At 45.6% G+C, this 22891-nt stretch overlaps 1 protein-coding gene across 1 annotated transcript in view; it reads right to left on the minus strand.

Annotated features, from left to right (window-relative positions):
- CX4H9orf85 (chromosome X4 C9orf85 homolog) overlaps positions 1-22891 on the minus strand; it is an 80359-nt gene that overhangs the window by 26741 nt on the left and 30727 nt on the right. The window contains exon 2 of the mRNA XM_038769773.1: positions 704-810. Coding sequence (XP_038625701.1) covers positions 704-810 — 107 coding nt within the window. The remainder of the gene's footprint in view (positions 1-703; positions 811-22891) is intronic.

Genomic DNA, 22891 nt, shown 5'->3' on the forward strand with positions numbered 1-22891 from the left:
CTTTCCACTGAGCCACAAATCAATCCATCAATCAATGATATTTAGTGAGCACTTACTGTGTGTAGAGCACCATACTACGCTCTTGGGAAAGGACAATACGATAGAGTCAATAGATTTGTTCCCCATCTACCAGGAGCTTACAGACTAGAGGAGAAGACAGTAAAATAAATTACAGGTGGATATGTACATAAGAGCTGGGGGGCTGGGGCTAGGGTGCTTAAGGGCTACACACCCAAGGACATAGGCGACGCAGAAGGGAGAGCTTAGACATGGAAGGCCTCTTGGAGGAGATGTGATTTTAGAAGGGCTTGGAAAACGGGGGAGGGACGTGGTCCGTCAGATATGAGCTGTTATTTAGACTGGGTGCACCATGTGGGACGGGGACTCTGTCTAGCCTTATTATCTTGTACCTACCCCAGCACTTAGAAGCAGTGTTTGACACACAGTAAATGTTTAACAAATATAATAATAACAATAATAGGCAGGAGGAGGTTCCAGGCCAGAGAGGGAGGACATGGGCAAGAGCCAAACCAAAAGCCATAGTGGAAAAATGCATTTTAACAGAACTGAACGTATTACAGATGGCAAGCTGATAGCTTTACTAACATCAACAAACAGGAAACAACTCAGAACTGTTAAAATCCTTGCATTCAAATATCAATAGCTTCACTTGGCAGTAGTTTCTTGAAACAATTCAACTCACCATTTTTTGGGTTTCGATAGCGGTTTATACTTGCTGAATTTTACTCGCCACTCTAGAATTTCTTTACAACGTTTGCACACTCCATCATGAAGTTTTGCATTATTTTTCTTTGAAAAAAAATAAAGAACACTTAATTGATGACTTCATCCAAGCAAGACACACATAAATGACAAAAGCACCCAATTCTCTGGAAGGCCTCATAGTAGGTCAAGATTTTTCTTGCCTTGTTAGTAAAAGCATTTACCTTGTTAAAACTTAAGGCTTCTCTCCTTTATAACAATTAGATTGTAGCTCCTTGAGGGGAGGGACTGTGTCTTTTAGTTCTGCTGTACTCTTCCCAAGTGCTGAGTAGAGTGCTGATGAAGCAATCAGTTAATTAGTGGCATTTACTGAGTGCTGACAGGTAAGACTGGAGAGAGCACAGGCCTGAGAGTCCAAAGGACCTGGGTTCTAATCCCGGCTCTGCCACTCATCTGCTGTGTGACCTTGAGCAAATCGTTTCACCTCTCTGGGCCTCAGGTCCCTCATCTCTAACATAGGGATTGAGGCTGAAAGCCCCAAGGAAGACAGGGATGGCATCCAACTTGATTAGCTCGCAACCACCCCAGCACTTAATATAGCATCTGGCACAAAGTGAGTGGTTAACAAACACCATGAAAAAAGGACTCAGCCCTGAGACTTCAGGACCGAGAACCTGCCAAGAGGAATGGATTTTATTAGTGCTACTGGTTTGCCCTTCCTGCCGATCTTGTCGTTATGGGGGCCCAGGGTGTGGTCAGTGAAGGCCCATTTCAAGCCAAAAGGATACTGGCACAGGGCCACAGCGTCCCAACCTGGAAGGTGGACCCTTTTCTCTTTCCTTCAGCGCTGTGGCTCGGGAGGCGGGGCTGGCACCCATACTCCAGTAGTCGCTCAATAACGATCACTGACTGATTGATGGAGTGAGGACTGGGAGGCAGTCCAGAGGTGGGACCTCAGGCTGAAGGGGGAGGGGAGGGAAACGTGGCCACAGAAATCAAAACAGGACAGGGCAATCTGCACCTGCTGGCAAGCAGGTGGAGGACCCCAAAGTCCCCCATCTGGTTTGGGTCCACGGGGGCAGAGGAACGGTCCCCTTGCCGGCTTTCCCCCCGCTCCCACCCCGGAGGCGGCCCCTAGGCCCTTCGCTTCCAGCCCGGAGCCATGCCAGCAGCCGTGGCCAAGGGAAGCCAGGATGGCGGTCTCACTCCCAGCCCTCTGCTGGCAGATTACAGCCTCCTCGCTTGACCTGGGGATTTGTGGGGATCCCACTGTCCACCCCCTCCTGTATCAATCAATCAATCAATCGATCGTATCTATTGTGCGCAGTACGCTATAACAATATAACAGAGCTGGTAGATGCATTCCCTGCCTGCCTGCAATGAGTTTACAGCCAGTAGCTCTCCTCCTGCCCCACGGCGACAATCCAGGCCATTCCCTTGGCGGCGAGCTGTCCCCCGTACACTTGGGCCCCCCACCCTCACACAACACCCACTCGCCACGGCTTGCCGCTGCCACTACCGAAGCAGTTGGAGTGCTCTGGTAAAATCTTTTTATTCACACCCCTGGAGCGGGGCAAGATTGAAGCAATGAAACTCAAACCGATCCATTTTGCCACTTGTGAGCAGCAGTTGTAAACAGGCTGGAGGGGAAAGAACTTGAGGCAATGAGCCAGAGTGGGGTTTTGAAGTTCCTGTAGATTTCAATTATCCAATTCTCCACCACCAAGGATGACTAAGGGCTGGTGTGGAGTAAACTCCCAATTACTGGCTTTTCTCAAATGCTGCTGGCTCTGGCCATTAGGGTCTGGGACTTGTTTTCTCCACTTCTCCTTACCACCAAACCCACACTCCCTTAGACCCATTCCCTCCCATCTCAGAGTAACAGCTCTAAGCCCCCTTTGAAACCTTGAATATCGGCTTGCAGAATGAACTGCTGGGGCCCAGGCTCTTGGAGGGCAGCCAAACCGGAATGGTTCATTACCCTCCCCAGCTGCAAGGTCTTTGGGGTGCCTAACCTCCTCGGAGAGAGTCGAGTCTATTAGCCAATCCGACTATTCCAGGCTATGGCTCCCTTCCTTCAAGATAACCCAAGCGGGTCCTGGGAAATAAAGAGGAGAAGGTTTTGTGGTAAAGCAGCTTGGATTTGTCATTTCCACACTGTGGGTTTGCCCTCCACATTTGGGGTAGCACTCCATGAGCAAATTAGGAAAGATTCGTCCCATGCCATGCAGCTGTGCTGTCGGGAGAAGCAGCTGGTTAGGGGCGTGTGGCATCAGGCAAAGGGGCAGATTCTAGAATGGGTTCTAGTTTTCCTTAACAGCCTGGGATTTGTCAAGAAGAAAACCCTTAGGTTATCAGAGAGCCGAGGTGTCCTTTTCCTTGACTTTCAGCCTGCTCTGAATTAGCTAGGGATGTTTAGGGCTTGGTGTCTTTTCGATGAGGCCCAAGTACAGTGACATTATCAACTGAGTGGCAGGAAGGGCCCCCTTTAACCGTGGCGGTGACGGTAGCACTTGGGAGCCTCTTCATTCTCTTCGGTGACCAAAACCGCGGCTGCCGCCACCACTACCACCGTTGCTACTGCTCTCTCAGGGTCCTGCTGGGAGTATGATGAAAATTCCTATTCATTCTCAGCCCCAGTAAGCTCATTGTGGGCAGGGAACGTGTCAGCCAACTCTGGTGGGTTGTACTCTTCCAAGCCCTCAGTACAATGCTTGGCACACAGTGAGCACTCAACCAATACCAAAAGCATAGACACCAACTAAACAGGCTCATACTGGGGCTGTGCTTCCATCAGGCGGGAGTGGTGGAGGAGGAACTGGCCTCAAAAACAGGGCAGTTCTGTCTCTCACCTCTTTGGGCCTCTAATTTCTGCTTCCTGGCTCCCACTCCCCTCTCCTCTGCCCAACTATGCCACCCGGGCACTTGCTAACTCCCTCAGGAAGAGGTTTGTCCCATTGTGTCAGGCACATGTTTCACTACTTTACTCACTCCCCCTTGGGAAGCCCAGACAGGAAGGATGGGGTCATTAAGGTTAAGCTCTGCCAGGAGAGGTCAGTACTGAAAGAGAATGAGGAATATTAGTCACTTTTAAACCTTTAAGTAAAACATTTATGGAAGAACCTCACTCACTCTGCAATAAAGGAGCCGACTTCCTGATGGATGACTGAAATTTGCTAAGGAGAAGTGAGAAGAAGAGAAGAAAAGAGAAGCAGTGTGGTCTAGTGGATACAGCACATGCCTGGAAGTCAGAAGGACCTGGGTTCTAATCCTGGCTCCACCACTTGTCTGCTGTGGGATCTTGGGCAAGTCACTTCACTTCCCCCGTTCTAGACTGTAAACCCGGTGTGGTCAGGGATTGTCTCTATTGCCAAATTGTACTTTCCAAGCACTTAGTACAGTGCTCTACATACAGTAAGCGCTCAATAAATATGATTGAATGAATGAATGAATAAATGAATGAACTTCTATGAACCTCAGTGATCTCATCTGTAAAATGGGGATTGAGATTGTGAGCCCCACGGGGGACAGGGACTGTGTTTAACCTGATGACAGACCTGTATCTGCCTCAGCACATAGTACAGTGCCTGGCACATAGTAGGCACTTAACGAATACCAAAAAACACCACCACCATCACCTGATGATCTTGTATCTACCACTGCACTTAGTACAGTGCCTGGCACATAGTAAGCGCTTAACAAATACCATTAAAAATAATAATAAATGTGGTATTTGTTAAGCGCTATAAAAAGGCAATGGAAAACTGTCTTCTACAGCTCCGAGTTGTTGTTGTTGCATCCTCTGGAGCTAAAATGGGAGAATTCCTGGTCGGGTGATAGGGCCACTTCCCTAGAGGGGAACAATTTTATTTTACTGGCTCCGCCCAGCACAGAGGCCAGAAATAATCTGGCAACTAGGGCTGCAATGTAGCTCTTTCGACTATCTGATCTGGTGACTACCCGCTTTTGAGAAGCACTTTTTTTTTTCTCCAGAAAGCAGTGAAACATATCTGTTCATGAGGGCGAGCCTAAAGTAACATTTCCACTTGTAATATTGCATTTTCCTTTCATTTCTTATCACCTTTTCCTGTGCCCCAGTTTTTATTTTATAGAAAATCTTCCACCATCATCATTATAAACAAACCATTTATCGGGCACACCTTACTCTGACATGCTATAGCAGCTTTTTCTTAGGACGTGCAATAACCGAAACTGGCAGATGTCTGACAACCAGATGAGGAATCGGGAACCAGCAATGCTGCCTCATCCTTAAAATTAAGCAAGATAATACTGTCCTATTTAAGAGGGATGTGTAGCTAATTAATGCTGCAAACACTTGGAAGAGATAATTGAGCAAGTGCTAAATAATGAAGCATTTTGCTTTTTTAAATCGTGGTCTCACGTGTGGCTCGAAAGGATGAAGACCTGTTGAACAAAAATTGGGAATTCTCTTTTTACCTTAAAATTTCAAAATAAAGTTCTTTTGCATTTCAAGATGGCATCCCTGCTGATTAAATTTCCTTCCATGTGTAGGGTTGGCTGAAAAGGTCAACGCGTGATAAAGAGCCCCCAAACTGCACCGTGCTCACACAAAGATCACCCCCCCCATGGCACTGATGTATTTTCCAATTGCAGCACCTGGTCTGTTATTGTTTTCCCTTGGTCTTGCAATCCCCGCAAAGCCTCCGCTCAAAAAAGATCTCCTCCTTCCCCAACTGGATTGGACCAGGCCGATATCCTACTGCCAGTGTTTCCCGTCTCCCCTGCTTTAGGTTGGTCTGCTTGAGCTATTTTGATTTTTTTATGGCATTTGTTAAGCGCTTACTACGTGGCAGGCACGGTACTAAGTGCTTGTATAGATACAAGGCTGTCAGGTTGGACACAGTCCCAGTCCCACATGAGGCTCGGCGTCTGAACTCCCATTTTACAGACAAGGTAACTGAAGTCCAAAGAAGGGAAGTGATTTGCCCAAGGTCACACAGCAGACAAGGAGAGGAGCCGGGATTAGATCTCAGGTCCGTGCTCTATCCACTAGACCCCCACTGCTTCCCTTACTCCCTTTCCCTTCTCCGTTGCCTATGCACTTGGATCCGTACCCTATAAGTAGTTGATAGTCACCCCACCCTCAGCCCTACAGCACTTGTGTACAGAGCCATAATTCATTTTAATGTCTGAGTCCCCTCCTAGACTGGAAGCTCCTTGTGGGCAGGGAGTGTGTCTACCAACTCTGCTGTACTGTGCTTTGATAGTGCTTAGTCCAGTGCTCGGCCCACAGCAAGCATTCGATAAACACTATTTATTGACTGAATGACTGATTTCCTGTTGTCCCCTCTCCATGCACAGGTCCTATCTAACAAAACCAGGCTTTGGTAAATTAGATAGGACATGTACGTACAGCATTGCCTCTAGGAGCCTCGGGAGCTGACACGGCGCTTATGCGCCCAAGCCACTTTTTCCCACATTGTGGCATCCTGCATAGGCCATATAATGATAATAATAATAATAATAATAATAATAATAATAATAATGGCATTTGTTAAGCACTTACTATGTGCCAAGCACTATTCTAAGCACTGGGGGGGGGGGGATATAAGGTAATTAGGTTGTCCCACATGTGACACAGTCTTAATCCCCATTTTACAAATGAGGTAACTGAGGCCCAGAGAAGTCAAGTGACTTGCCCAAAGTCACACAGCTGACAAGTGGCAGAGCTGGGATTAGAATCCACGACCCCTGACTCCCAAGCCTGTGCTCTTTCCACTGAGCCAAGCTATTTGTTAAGCACTTACTATGTGCCAAGCACTGTTCTAAACCATCTAGTCACCTCTAGAACTTGGGAACATCCTTTTTAGAGAAGCAGTATTACCTAGTGGCTAGAGAATGGGTCTGGGAGTCAGAAGGTCCTGGGTTCTAATCCTGGCACTGCCACTTCTCTGCTGCATGACCCTGGGCAAGTCACTTGATTTTTCTGTGCCTCAGTTACCTCATCCGTAAAATGGGGATTAAGACTGTGAGCCCCTGGTGGGACAGGGACTGTGCCAACCTTATTTCCCTAACTTGTACTTCCCAAGCACTTAGTACAGTGCTCTGCACACAGTAAGTGCTCAATAAATACGATTGATTGATTGATTGTATCTACCCCGGCACGTAGTGCAGCACCTGACACACAGTAGGTGCTTAATTCCACAATTATTATTGTTCCCATTCTCAGCACTTTGGGAAAAGTGTTTATTCAATTGAACATTCAATTACTTCTCTTGACTATCTGTATTTCTGTGCCCGTTTCCCCACTTGGAGTAGAAGCACCTCGTGGGTAGGGAACGTATCACTTTTGTTTTATACTTCCCAAGGGTTTGGAATCAATCAATCGTATTCATTGAGTGCTTACTCTGTGCAGAGTACTGCACTACGTGTTTGGGAGAGTACAATGTAGAGAAGCAGCGTGGATCAGTGGAAAGAGCACCGGCTTTGGAGTCAGAGGTCATGGATTCAAATCCCGGCTCTGCCAATTACCAGCTGTGTGACTTTGAGCAAGTCACTTCACTTCTCTGGGCCTCAGTTACCTCATCTGTAAAATGGGGATGAAGACTGGGAGCCCCCCGTGGGACAACTTGATCACCTTGTAACCTCCCCAGCACTTAGAACAGTGCTTTGCACATAGTAAGCGCTTAATAAATGCCATTATTATTATTATCATTATCATTATTATTATTATTATATTCCCTGCCCACAAAGAGCTTACAGTCTAGAGGGGAAGACAGACATGAATATAAATCAATTATGGATATGGACATAAATGCTGTTGGGCTGGGCAAATCCAAGTGCAAGGGCGATGCAGAAGGGAGTGGGAGAAGAGCAGTGTGGCTCAGTGAAAACAGCACGGGCTTTGAAGTCAGGGGTCATGGGTTCGAATCCCAGCTCTGCCAATTGTCAGCTGTGTGACTTTTGGCAAGTCACTTAACTTCTCTGTGCCTCAGTTCCCTCATCTGTAAAATGGGGATTAAGACTGTGAGCTCCCTGTGGGACAACCTGATCTCCTTGTAACCTCCCCAGCACTTAGAGCAGAGCTTTGCACATAGTAAGCGCTTAATAAATGCCATCATCATTATTATTATTATTATTAAGAGGAAATGAGGACTTGGGGAAGAGCTCGTGGAAGAGATGAGCTTTTAGTTAGGTTCTGAAGGCAGGGAGAGTGACTGTCGGATATGAATGGGGAGGGCATCCCAGACCAGAGGCAGGGCATGGGCCAGGGGTCAGTGGTAAAAGACAAGACTGAGGTACAGTGAATATGTTGGTATTAGAGGAGTGAAGTGTATGGACTGGGTTGTAGTAGGAAATCAGAGAGGTAAGATGGGAGGGGGCAAAGTGACTGACTTACAGCCACTGGTAAGGAGTTTCTGCTTGATGCAGAGGTGGATGGGCAACCACTGAAGGTTCTTGAGAAGTGGGGAAACATGGACTGAACGGTTTTGTAAAAAATGATCTGCAACAGAGTGAAGTCAGGAAAGGGGCTGATGCAGTAATCAAGGCGAGATAGGATAAGTGCTTGGATTAACATGGTAGCAGTTTGGATGGTGAGGAAAGGGCAGATTTTAGCGATGTTGTGAAGGCTGGACCAATGGGATTTGGTAACAGATTGACTATGTAGGTGAAATGTGAGAGATAAGTCGAGGATAACTACAAGGTTGTGGGCTTGTGAGACAGGGAGGGTGGTGGTGCTGTCTACAGTGATGGGGAAATCACGGTGAAGGGAGGGTTTAGGTGGGAAGATGAGGAGCTCTGTTTTGGACATGTTTAGTTTGAGGTGTTGGCGCAGCATCCAAGTAGAGATGTCTTGAAGGCAGGAAGAAATGCGAGACTGCAGAGAGGGAGAGAGATCAGGCAGAGAGGTAGATTTGGGAATCGACTGCAAAGAAATGGTAGTTGAAGCCATGTATCAATCAACCAATTGTATTTATTGAGAGCTTACTGTGTGCAGAGCACTGTACTAAGTGCTTGGGAGAGTACAATACAATAGATTTAGGAGACATATTCCCTGCCCATAACAAGTTTACAGTCTTCAAGGGAGTGGGGGTAGATGGAGAATAGAAGGGGAGCCAGGACAGTGCTTTATGCCAAGAAGTAACTCAATAAACACCACTCCTCCTACTTATAGTAATGATGGAATTTAGCATGCACTGGAACTCCCTCCCCCTTCACATGCAGTGGAAAAAGCACGGGCTTTGGAGTCCGAGGACATGGGTTCTAATCTCAGCTCTGCCACTCGTCTGCTGTGTGACCTTGGGCAAGACATTTAACTTCTTTGTGCCTCAGTTAACTCATCTGTAAAATGGGGATTAAGACTGTGAGCCCCACGTGGGGCAACCTGATTACCTTGTATCTACCCCAGTGCTTAGAATAGTGCTCGGCACATAGTAAGCACTTAACAAATACCATCATGATTATTATTATTATTTTGCAGCAGACCACAGCTCTCCCCATCTTCAAGACCCTTCTCAAATCCCATCTCCTCCAGCTGGCCCTCACCGATTAATCTCTCATCTCCCACATCTCCTCGTTGCCACCGGTATTTCCAAATCACCTAAATAATTGGGGTACTCACCCTTCCCGTCCCCTCCCACGTTGCGCTTATGTACAAATTTTGCCTGTATCCATCCCAGTGCTTAGTACAGTCTCTGGCACATAATAGGCGCTTAACAAATACCCCAATTATTATTACCTTCTATTGCTTCTTTCTATCTGCAATTTATTGTAGTGTCCATCTCTACCGCCAGATTGTAAAGCTCCTTTAGGGCAGGGATCATGTCTATTAACTCTCCCAAGCACTTAGTACAAGCTCTACACACAGTAATCAATCAATCATCATCATCATCATCAATCGTATTTACTGAGTGCTTACTGTGTGCAGAGCACTGTACTAAGCACTTGGGAAGTACAAATTGGCAACATATAGAGACAGTCCCTACCCAACAGTGGGCTCACAGTCTAAAAGGGGGAGACAAAACCAAACATACTACAAAATAAAATAGAATAGATATGTACAAGTAAAATAAATAAATAAATAAATAAATAGAGCAATAAATATGTACAAACATATATACATATATACAGGTGCTGTGGGGAAGGGAAGGAGGTTAGATGGGGGGATGGAGAGGGGGATGAGGGGGAGAGGAAGGAAGGGGCTCAGTCTGGGAAGGCCTCCTGGAGGAGGTGAGCTCTCAGTAGGGCCTGGAAGGGAGGAAGAGAGCTAGCTTGGCGGATGGGCAGAGGGAGGGCATTCCAGGCCCGGGGGAGGACGTGGGCCGGCGGTCGATGGTGGGATAGGCGAGAACGAGGTATGGTGAGGAGATGAGCAGCAGAGGAGCGGAGGGTGCGGGGTGGGCTGTAGAAGGAGAGAAGGGAGGTGAGGTAGGAGGGGGCGAGGTGATGGACAGCCTTGAAGCCCAGGGTGAGGAATTTCTGCCTGATGCGCAGATTGATTGGTAGCCACTGGAGATTTTTGAGGAGGGGAGTAACATGCCCAGAGCGTTTCTGGACAAAGATAATCCAGGCAGCAGCATGAAGTATGGATTGAAGTGGGGAGAGACACGAGGATGGGAGATCAGAGAGAAGACTGATGCAGTAGTCCAGACGGGATAGGATGAGAGCTTGAATGAGCAGGGTAGCGGTTGGGATGGAGAGGAAAGGGCGGATCTTGGCAATGTTGAGGAGCTGAGACCGGCAGGTTTTGGTGACGGCTTGGATGTGAGGGGTGAATGAGAGAGCGGAGTCGAGGATGACACCAAGGTTGCGGGCTTGTGAGACGGGAAGGATGGTAGTGCCGTCAACAGAGATGGGAAAGTCAGGGAGAGGGCAAGGTTTGGGAGGGAAGACAAGGAGTTCAGTCTTCGACATGTTGAGCTTTAGGTGGCGGGCAGACATCCAGATGGAGATGTCCTGAAGGCAGGAGGAGATGTGAGCCTGGAGAGAGGGGGAGAGAGCAGGGGCAGAGATGTAGATCTGGGTGTCATCAGCGTAGAGATGATAGTTGAAGCCGTGGGCGCGAATGAGGTCACCAATCGATCAGTGGCGCTTATTGAGCGCTTACTGTGTGCAGAGCACTAAGTGTTTGGGAGAGTACAATATAACAACAGAACAGACATATTCCCTGCCCACAATGAGTTTATAATCTAGAGGGTGAGACAGACATTAATGTAAATAAATTATGGATATGCACATAAGTGCTATGGGGCCGGGAGGAGTGTCCAATAAATACAGTTGACTGACTGAATATGTGCCAACCACTGTGCTACGCACTGGAGGAGGTAGACAGCAATCTGATTGGACACCATATCTGAACAGGCTCACAGTGTTAGGTGAAAGGTCCCTAATTCCTTAACGACATCCTAGCCAAAATGCATAGTGAAAACCTCTAGACTGTAGAGCTCTTTGTGGGCAGGGAATGTGTTTGTTTATTGTTACACTGTACTATCCCAAGTGCTCAGTACAGTGTGCTGTACACAGTAATGCTCAATAAATACAATTGAATGAATGAACACTATACTGGAACTTGGTGTACTCAATTTATTTATTGAGTGCTTACTCCGTGCAGAGCACTAACCTAAGTGCTTGGCCTAGGATAGATGCTGAGGGTATACACATAAGGCCGGATTCAGATATTTGGACAACCTTAGGCAGAACTAATCGGTCACCCCCTCACTGTGTGTTATGTAGGACACTATTACGTCATACTGCGCATGCATCCAATGCAACATCATGAAATCACCCACCATGTATTGCGTGTGTTTGCAAAAGTGTTTAAAGTACAAGTAATACAGCTCTCTATTCTTAACATTCGTTACAACAAACAATTTGCATGCTCATCGGAACTTTGCTATGAAGCCGGATGCCATATTGTAGTACCTACACTGTGTGACAGTCTGACACAGGCCCCGCTGACCTGTTTGACTTGTTTTTCTACTTCCCTGACTATCAGTGCACCACTGGACAGGAGAATTCCATGATCCGTGTAGTGCTTCTCTAGTGCAGGCTAGTTCACTGATTTCTCCAAGGTTAATAACTGAAAAAATGTTAGCTGTAAAAATATGTTTGATAATAAATGTGCCTACATTTATCTCCCCCAAGAACTCCCATGGTTGATAAGCTTAGATTACAATCAGAAGAGCGTAGCATGTTCAAGGCCTGTATGTCTATGTTAGCAAAGCACATGCCAAGCAAGTCATCAAAATTTACAAACCTTTTAAAAACACAAATTCGCTTCATTTTTTTTTCCAGAAAAGTTCTCCTCCTTTCCTTGATAGGCTTAAAAAAAAAACACGTTTGGCTTTTAAAAAGTTCAATTGTCCGGGCAGATATGTTGACCCAACATCAACATTCATACAAGTTACACCCTAGTTGCAGGGCATGTTCACACAACAGGCTTGTTTGCCCAGGCAAAGATCCACCCTAAAGTAACCAGTTTCTAAATTATATATGACTTGGTAGATCAAGATTGACATCTGATCAGAAATAGCATAAAAGAACAAACAGGAAGCCAGGACAAACCATAGGTCACGAGCAGAATATGCTTTATGTAGCAAAATATAGCACTGCAACTCCTGGTATTTCAAGAATACTTACATTAGAAAGACTGTCACACAGTATTAAAGCCTAGTCACAAAGAGTCTTAGAATCACTGCCTTACTCTCGTCTGATTCAGAGCTATGAGTGGGAAGAAGCAGGTTTGGCAGTGACTGTGTAAAGGTCGTGGGTGCACATGATGAAATGGAAATTCGATACCTCGGCAGCTTCTCAGCAAAACATGGAAGGGATGACTTAGCAACAGGGGTGGGAAGATGCAGGATGAGACAGTAGGTTTATACAAGGAACTGGCAACCCCAGGCATCTGAACCAGCAGACAACAGGCCAGAGCATGGAATTAGACTGCTGTTTCCTACTCAGGTGCTGGGGGGTAGCCCCTAGAACTTATCCTAATAATAATAATTGTGGTATTTGTTAAGCACTTACTATGTACTAGGCACTGTACTAAGCACTGGGGTGGGTACAAGCTAATCAGGTTGGACATAGTCCCTTACCCATGTGAGGCTCACAGTCTCCAGCCCCATTTTGCAGACGAGGTAATTTTAGGCCCAGAGAAGTGAAGTGACTTGCTGAAGGTCACACAGCAGACAAGTGGCAGAGCCAGGATTAGAACCCATGTCCTTCTGACTCCCAGGCGCATGCTCTATCCACTATGCCATGCAGCTGGGCTAGCTGCCCGGCTTCCACTGAGAAACCAAGGGTACTATGGGAGGTACCAACAAGTGGGTATGCTACCTGTCATGATCGTCTTCTGTTCCACCCATTACCCCCTAATTGTTTTAACCTGGCATCACTGTGGAAAAACATTATCAATGTCTGGTGTAGATGGTACAAATTTGTCCCCTAAATGGAAAAATCTGTTATGGGGGGTGGGGGTGGGGGAAATCAACTCAATTTTTAGCTCTTTTGATACCACTGTCTTTACAATTAAAATATTTACTTTTTTAATCTATCAATTAATTTAACTTCAATGAATCTAGAGTAAGCATTATTTCAGACACTTCATTTTTTCAAAACCATGGACTGTATTCTACACTTGATCAACAGCCCTGTGGGACCTGTAATTGGGGATCCTGCCCCAGCGTCCGAGTAGGGAGGGGTCCTGGGCACTATACTCTGTGAAGTCCAGCTGAAGTGGGGAAAAAAGGAGGAGAAGACAGCAGCGGACAGATGGAAAGTTTAAGCTGCTCCTTCTCAGTGCCTATCGCCAGCTCCTCATCTGCCTCCTACCCTCTAACTGTGGGAGCCCCTGAAGGTTCAGTTCTGGGTCCTCTTCTATTCTCCATCTACACCCATTCCCTTGGAGAACTCATTCGCTCCCATGGCCTCAACTACCATCGATATGCGGATGATTCCCAAATATCCATCTCCAATCCTGATCCCTCTCCTTCTCTGCACTCTCGCATTTCCTCCTGCCCTCAGGACATTTCTACTTGGATGTCCCGCTGACACCTCTAATTTAACGTGTCCAAAACAGAACTCCTTAATCAAATTTATTGAGCACTTCCTGTGTGTGCAGTGCACTGTACTAAGCACTTGGGAGAATACAACATAACAGAGTTTGTAGACAGGTTCCCTGACCACACCAAGCTTATAGTCATCTTCCCACCTCAATCCTTTCCTCCCCATCTGTGCCATCACTGTCAACACCACTATCCTTCCTGTCTCATAAGTCCGTAACCTTGGAATTTTTCTCCACTAATCTCTCTCATTCAACCTGCATAATCAGTCCGTGACCAAATCCTATCTGTTCTACCTTCACAACACCTCTGGAATCTGCCTCTTCCTCTCCACTCAAACTGCTACCATGCTGATCCAAGCATTCCTAGCCCATCCTGACTACTGCATCAGCCTCCTTGCTGACCTCCCTGCACCCTGTTTCTCCCCACGTCAGCCCATACTTCTCTCTGCTGCCTGCTGTAAATTATTGATTTATATTAATGCATGCCCCCACCTCTACGCTGTAGGCTCATTGTGGCCAGGGACTGTGTCTACCAACTCTATTGTACTGTATTCTCCCAAGTGCTTAGTACAGGGCTCTGTACACAGTAAGCACTCAATAAATACCACTAACTGACTGATTGGATCATTCTTCTAAAAACTTACTCAGTTCACATTTCCCCTCTCCTCAAAAACCTCCAGCAATTGCCCACCCACATATGCTTCAAACAGAAACTCCTCACCATAGGCTTTAAGGCAGTCAATCAGCTCGCCCCCTCCTACCTTACCTCGTTGAGCTCCTACTCCAACCCAGCCTATACACTTTGTTCTTCTAACACCGGCCAGCCAACTCCCTGTACCTCGATCTCCTACTTTGACCTGGGCTATCTCACCGCCAATCCCTTGTCCACCCTCTGGCCTGGAATGCCCTCCCCCTTCATTTACAGCAGACCACCACCCTTCCCACAATCAAACCTTATTAAAATCACATCCCCTCCAAGAGGCCTTCCCTAAGCCCTCGATTCCTCTACTCCCATTCCCTTCTGTGTCACCTACGCACTTGAATCTGTGCCCTTTAAGCACCTGATATTCATTGCACCGTTAGCACTTATGTACATATCTGTAATTTCTTTTAATGTCTGTCTCCCCCTCTAGCCCATAAGCTCCCAGTGGGCAGGGAGTGTGTCTACCAACTCTGTTATATTGCGCTCTCCCAAGCACTTAGTACAGTGCTCTGCACACAGTAAGTGCTCAGTAAAGATCACTGATTGTTTGATTGACGGCTGCTACAGGGAGCGGATTAGGTTCTGCCACAGGAGAGTGAGTGATCGAGTGGGGGTAAAGAAGCATGTTCAATCCAGCTTGTAGATGGCTTTTTTTGGGGTGGGGAACCTGCAGCAGCTGGGAGCCCAGAGAAACAGCATGGTTTTGTGGAAAGAGCACGCGCTTGGGAGTCAGAGGTCGTGGGTTCTAATCCCGGCTCCGCTACTTTTCAGCTGTGTGACTGGGGTAAATCACTTACCTTCTCTGGGCCTCAGTTACCTCATCTGTAAAATGGGAATTAAGATTGTGAGCCCCACGTGGGACAACCTGATTACCTTGTATCCACCCCAATGCTTAGAATAGTGTTTGGCACATAGTAAGCGCTTAACAAATACCATCATTATTATTATATTGCGGGCTCCCTCCCAGTCCTCAGCTTACTTTACTTCCCATCTACATTCCTTCAAAGACACATTGACTAACCTCTACCCCTGAAAATACATATACGAAATAACTGTTTTCCTTTTTTTAATTTAACCTTTCCTCCAATCAGTTTTTCTGATGGACACTTAAAGACCAGGTCTCCTTGGCCAAAGCAATATGGAGGGTTTAGGCAATTAATCGGGTAATTCAGGAATAAGAAAAAAAAAACCTACTTTCCCCTAAACCATGCCTATAATTTTATCCATTGATGTCACATCAATGTAAATGCTAAATTATCATCAATAAAGAACAGCACACAAATAGTCGCCTCACCGTACATTGGTATAGGATTCTGATATTAAATTACTTTCAGAACGGCACGACTGAGCTGTTAAATACCTTAATTTCCCACCAGACTTAGTTTCTGATTTTTATAACCTTACACGGAGTGTTTGAATTTCAGGTACCTAAGGCATGCCTCTACCACAGAGAGCTGAGATGGTAAATTATTTTGTGCAAATTAGGTAATACCAGTCAAAAGTGCTACAAGCACATAAAGAAAGGGGTCAAGTTACCTGTCACTCACCCACAAGAAGATTATCTGTAGCATTAAATAAGAATGATTAAAATAGTAATTATGGTATTTGTTAAGCACTTAGTATACGCCAAGCACCGTACTACGTGCTGGGGTTAGATAACAGGAGAATCAGGGCCCTCATGGGGCTCACAGAGTAAGTAGGAGGGAGAATGGGTTTTTATTGAGCACTTACTGTGTGCAGACCCCTGTACTAGGCACTTGGGAGAATGCAGTACAACAGAGTTGGAGACACAGTGCCTGCCCTCCAGAAGTTTATAGTCTAGAGGGGGAGAAAGACGTTCAAATAGATTTCAGATATGTATATAAGTGTTGTGGGGCTAAGGGGATGGTGAATGTCGAGGGCTTAAACGGAACAGACCCCAGTGCACAGGCGATGCAGAAAGGACAGGGAGTAGAGATGAAGGTTTAGTCGGGGAATGCCTCTTGGAGGAAATGTGACCTTAATAAGACTTAGAAGGTGGGGAGAGTGGTGTGGTGGTCTGTCAGATATGAAGGGGGTCCCCACTGACCCCAGGGCCACCTTCCTAAGCTACCCATACAGGTCCTAAGACCTGCCCAACTTCTGCCCAAATGGGATCTTGTTTCGTAACATCTGCGCCTTTACTGGGTGGTTAGAAGAAACCTGCACATACGTACAAATTTCTGGATGCGCATGCAGCCAGTTCTGTCTTAATGTGAGGCATTGCCATTACATGCTTTTGGATAGAATGCTACTCTGGAATTAGGGCACTTTCTTCCCACAATGACGGTTCATCTCCTGGTGGAAAGAGCACAGGGTGGGAGTCAGCAGACCCGGGTTCAAGTCCCAGCTCCCCCTCTTGCCTGCTGTGTAGCCTTGGGCAAGTAAGTCACTTACTGCTCAGTGCTTCAGTTTCCTCCCCTGCAAAATGGGGAGGGGGGAGAAATGCATGTTCTCCCTTCCTCTTAAGACTGTGAGGCCCAGTAGGGACAAGGGCCCATCTGATCTGATTATCCTATTTCTACCCCAGTGCTAAACACACTGCTCAGTACATTGTAAGCCCTTTGTAGATACCATCATCATTACTCACTAGGAGGTAAGCTCCTCCATTAGATTGTAAGCTCTTTAAGGGCAGGGGGTCATAACTACCAACTCTGTTGCACTGTTCTTACCCAAGTGCTTAGTCCAGTGCTCTGCACAGAGTAAGCGCTCAATAAATAACACTGACTGATCATCATCATTATTATCCTACAAAGTGATGCAGTGTTGGGAGAACCCATTTTAAGTATGTGCATAATTTCAGTCAAGGCGTGAGTACTGCAATGTGAGTTTCTTCAGGAGAGCTGATACGCTACACAAGTATGTAGAGCTGTCCATGTTCGATGATGATAATGAGGCTACTGATGATAACTGCAAATCTTATATCCCTCCCCCCCTCCCCTCACTGGAGCACAACCTTCAACACCTGATTGACTGTCTTAAAGGACTTTTGAAGATGCTCTTAGCCTGAGGCTCCAAGCCTTTGAGGGGGAACAGTTTCCTGGTGGTCATCATTACTATTATTTATGGTATTTGTTAAGCACTTCCTATGTGTCAAGCACTGTTCTAAGCACTGGGGTAGAGACAAGTTAATCAGGTCAGACACCATCCCTGTTCCAGATGGAGCTCAGTCTACGGAAGAGGTAGAAAAGGTTTTGAATCCCCATTTTACAGTTGAAGAAACTGAGACCAAGAGAAATGAAGTGACTTGCCCAAGGTCACATAGCAGGCAGGTAAGTGGTGGGGCTTGGCTCTGACTCTCAGGCTCACGGTCTTTCCACTAGACCAGCTGCTTCCCACACTGGCTCAGGAATATAGCCTACCACCAGTTTCCAGGCCCTTTCTTCCACCCCCATGCATGGAAGCAGAGAACAGTCAGGCTAAGACTAGACTAAATGTGGATGACTGGAGTCATATGAAGCAGCATGGCCTAGGGGATAGAGCACAGGCCTGGGAGTCAGAAGGACATGGGTTCTAATCCCAGATCAGCCACTTGTCTGCTGTGTGACCTTAGGCAAGACACTTCATTTCTCTGGGCCTCAGTCACCTCATCTGTAAAATGGGGATTAAGACTGTGAGCTCCATATGGGACAGGGACTATCTCCAACCCTGACTTTCCCATCACTGTAGACGGCACCACCATCCTTCCTGTGTCACAAACCTGTAAGCCTAGTGTTACCCCTGACTCCCCTCTCTCATTCAACCCACATATTCAATCTATTGTTAAATCCTGTCAGCCCCACCTTCACAACATCGCTAAAATTCACCCTGTCCTCTCCATCCAAACTGCTACCACGTTAATACAATCCGCCTGGATTACTGCATCATTCTCCTTGCTGACCACCCAGCCTCCTCTCTCTCCCCAGTCCAGTACATACTTTACTCTGCTCTCGGATCATTTTTCTACAAAAATGTTCAGGACAAGTCAGCTCCTCCTCAAAAAACTCAAGTGGTTGCCCATCCACCTTCACATCAAACAAAAACTCCACACCACGGGCTTTAAAGCACTCTACCAACTTGCCCCTTCCTACCTCACCTCGGCCCGCACGCTTCACTCCTTTAGTGCTAACCTTCTCACTGGGCCTCAATCTCATTCGTCTTGCTGCTGACCCCTGGCCCATGTCCTGTCTCTGGCTTGGAATGCCCTCCCTCCTCAAATCTGACAATTACTCTCCCTTCTCCCCTTCAAACCCTTACTGAAGACACATCTCCTCCAAGAGGTCTTCTTTGAGTAAGCCCCCCTTTCCTCTTCTCCCATTCCCTTCTGCATCACCCTGACTTGCTCCCTTTGTTCTTCCACCCTCCCAGCCCCACAGCACTTATGTACTTATCTGTAATTTTATTTATTTCTGTTGATGTCTGTCTCCCCCCTCTAGACTGTTACCTCATTGTGGGGAAGGAATGTGTCTGTTTATTGTTGTATTGTACTTTCCCAAGTGCTTAGTACAGTGCTCTGCACACAGTAAGCACTCAATAACTATGACTGACTGAATGAAGGATTTGCTTGGATCCCCCCAGTGCTTCGTACAGTACCTGACACAAAGTAAGCAATTAACACATACCAGAATTATCATTACTATTACTCTAGTAATGGGACTCTATATTACCAATAGATTTTTTTTCTTCTCAGCACCTAGTAAGCACTTAAATCCCATACTGCAGAAACAAATGTTAAAGCCCTCTACACTGCATAGTGAGGAGGAAATTGTCCAATTGGTCTCAACTCAATTGCTTCCCTCTGCTCCTGTGGATCGCACACTCCTATTACGCCAATGGAACAGCATCATATTGTTGATACTCCTTTCTCAACTCAGTTTGGAACCTGTTCAAAATTGTCATTTCAGAAGAGATACTCTCCTCAACTTCCCATCAAAATAATCCAATCTTGTCTCCTTCTGCTTCTCTAGTTTATAAGTAATATTTCATTGTCTACGTCTAGGTCAAAATCAATCAGTGGTATCTTCTAGACTGTGAGCCCGTTGTTGGGTAGGGACCGTCTCTATATGTTGCCAACTTGTACTTCCCAAGCACTTAGTACAGTGCTCTGCACACAGTAAGTGCTCAATAAATACAACTGAATGAATGAATTTACTGAGAGTTTACTGCGTGCAGAACACAGTATTAAATCGCTTGAGAGAGTAGAATAGGGTTGGTAGACAAGTTGTCTGCCACCAAGAGGCTTACGGTCTAGAGGAAATCAAAATGATTGCGATTTCCTAGGAGTGTATACATATATATGCATACTCTCTTCATGGTGAACAATAATATTTATGACTATGGTAAGTCAGGTGAGAGTTCAGAGATCCAAGTAACAAACAGGGCTCTAGAAGAGTTATGAGCATTTAGATACTTACAGAAAAGAACCACCCAAACCACATGAAATGATTAAAAAATAATGAGATACTTGGCAAAGAAGCATCAATAAAGGCAGTTATTAAAGGAGCGTTAAGAAAAGCATTTTTTTAACATGTGGCCACCGAAGTTCAAAACTAAAACTACATCTAGTACTTACTGAGTGGGAAAGACTACACACATAAGTAAGGGAAAGTTGAGCTGCTAGGGAATTCATTCTGTACAAAGAGCAAAGGAGCAAAGAGTAAGTACAACTGAGTAATGGAGTTTAAAGATAATCAAGAAATTTGGCAGTGTAAAGCAAACTCCCAAAGCATTTTTAAGCTTTGGGTTTTTTTTTTTTTTACTTTGAGAAGTTAAAAAAAGCAGGATACCCTTTCACCAACCCAGAAGAGCGAATCACATTTGCTCTATGATGCTGACGTTTGGCCAACTGCTCATCAGTACTGCGGGCCATTTTTGAGTGGGTATATAAAATCCCTATTGGGAAAATGAAAAGGTGGAGGAAATTTCCGACTGTCCATGACTCCTGAACAATGTGAATATTGGCACATAACTCTGTCTGCAGAACAGACATGCCAATACAATGATAGACGTTGAAGAGACTTAGTCATCCTCAGCACTTATGTATGCATGTTTAGTCAGTTGTATATTTGATTATTTATTTTTTGCCTACCCTGTAAATGTCTGGTTCCACCGGCCCCCCATTCCCTTGTGGGCAGGAAATATGTCATTTGGGTGTTTTCTGCCTTCCAAACACTTACTACAATGGATTGCATCCACTGGGCAGTCAATACCACAAATACTAATACTACAGACATTTTTCCGAGTGGCCGTTAAGCTTTTTCAACGTTCACTGTCGGCAGGGCCATTTTTGAACTGGACGACTCAACAATTAAGCAGCATGGTCTAGTGAAAAGAGTATGGGCCTGGGAGTCACGGGACCTGGGTTCTAATCCCGGGCTTCATTCTTTGCCTACTGTGTTACCTTGGTTAAGTCATTTCACTTCTCTGTGCCTCAGTCTCCTCATCTGTAAAATGGAGATTTAATACCTGTTCTCCCTCCTACTTAGACTGTGAGCCTCAGGTGGGACAGGGACTGTGTCCGACCTGATGACCCTGTACCTACCCCAGCACTTACTTCAGGGCTTAGCGCACAGTAAACACTTAACAAATCCTACCATTGTTTCTATCATTTTACCATCCTCTCACATAGTTTATGTAAAAATTCAGCTGCAATTACAGTTTTATTTCCGCTAACTGTCCAATATTCTGGATTCTTCCTTTTTTTCCTAGAAAGAAATGTGCACTGTCTTTGGTAGCTTCCTCTGGAGGAGAAAAGGGGCCTTGGCCGGAGAGAAAGGAATCTACAAGAGGGGGGCACTGAGGGAAAGGGCACCAGAAGCTGGGAATGAGAACAAAAGGGAACTGAGGAAAAACAAACTGCTGTCAAGCAGCAAAGACACTGAGGAGAAGCAGCAGCAGTCACTCCACTCCACAGCAGTCCAAAGGCGGGAGGAGGCTAAAGGGGCTATAGTAGGGAAGAGATCTGCTATCTGAATTGACTTCCAGTCTCATTTCTTGACTTTTCCCTTTATAAAAGAAATTACAGACACAATAGATGGTCTACAGGTTATCTGTAAAGTGCCCTAAATGTCCAGTACAAAGCACAACTGGGAAGACTCTCACTCCTTCCCAGAGTAAACAACATTTTTTTTTTCCTAGAGCGGTAGGGTTTCTGCAAGGCCAATCAAGATTCATTCATTCATTCATTCAATTGTATTTATTGAGCACTTGCTGTGTGCAGAGCACTGTACTAAGCACTTGGGAAGTACAAGTTGGCAACATATAGAGATGGTCCCTACCCAACAACGGGCTCACAGTCTAGAAGGGGGAGACAGACCACAAAGCAAAACATGTGGACAGGTGTCATCAGAATAAATAGAAGTGAAGCTAGATGCACATCATTAACAAAATAAATAGAATAGTAAATATGTACAAGTAAAATAAATAGAGTAATAAATCTGTACAAACATATATACAGGTGCTGTGGGGAGGGGAAGAAGGTAGGGCATGGGGGATGGGGAGGGGGAGAAGAAAGAGGGGGCTCAGTCTGGAAAGGCCTCCTGGAGGAGGTGAGCTCATTGACTGGGGTTATTTTTGTCAACGGAGCTGACAGATGAGGAGAAAGTTTAGCATGGATGATAAAATATCAAGTTTAGGTAGGTAAGAGTTTGGAAGCACATGCCATCCGTTCAAAACTCTTATTTTATTTGCACTACCAGAGTTGGAAGCATATTTTTTAGAGGAATTGATAATTCACTTTTCAGTTATGCTTTAGTGAAAGCCTTACATTCCCTTTAGGAAAATCAGTTTTCAACATTTTTTCCAGAACTGACTTTTGACTGCCAACACAGATAACTGTCTGTCAAACTGCTTTCATTTCTTTATATCAACTTTTCCAAATTACAATTTCCCTTAGTTTCAAAGATTGGGACAAAATGGTTTAGATGGTCTCTGAAATACCTTATTTGGATAAACTGTTGAGTTCCTACTATTTTTATCATTGTATCATCACTTCACAAATATATAATGCCAAAGCAAATAGTCACCCAAATGGAAAGATCACAAATATTTTTAAACTACTCTGTGTGTTCCAAAGAGTACAGATACAGGGTCACTGTCCTTGAATACCTATAAATTTCTTAGCATTTTAAATGTATCAAAAGTGGACTAAGCCAAAAGAATAGTTACTTTTTTTTCTTCTCAGTTCATGAAGATTTAGTCAACTCTCGGACCACCGACATTGGCCCTGCCTTAAGAGCTGTAAGCACCTTGCAGGAAGGTAGCATGTCGACCAACTCTGTTGTACTATACTCTCCCAAGTGCTTAGTACGGTGCTCTGCACACAGTAAGTGCTCAATAAATCTCACTGACTAAGGAATGGGCTCCTTCCTCCCCCTCCCCCACCTTACCTCCTTCCCCTCCCCACAGCACCTGTATATATGTAT

Source organism: Tachyglossus aculeatus, chromosome X4 (genome assembly GCF_015852505.1).
Source record: "Tachyglossus aculeatus isolate mTacAcu1 chromosome X4, mTacAcu1.pri, whole genome shotgun sequence".
NCBI lineage: Eukaryota > Metazoa > Chordata > Mammalia > Monotremata > Tachyglossidae > Tachyglossus > Tachyglossus aculeatus.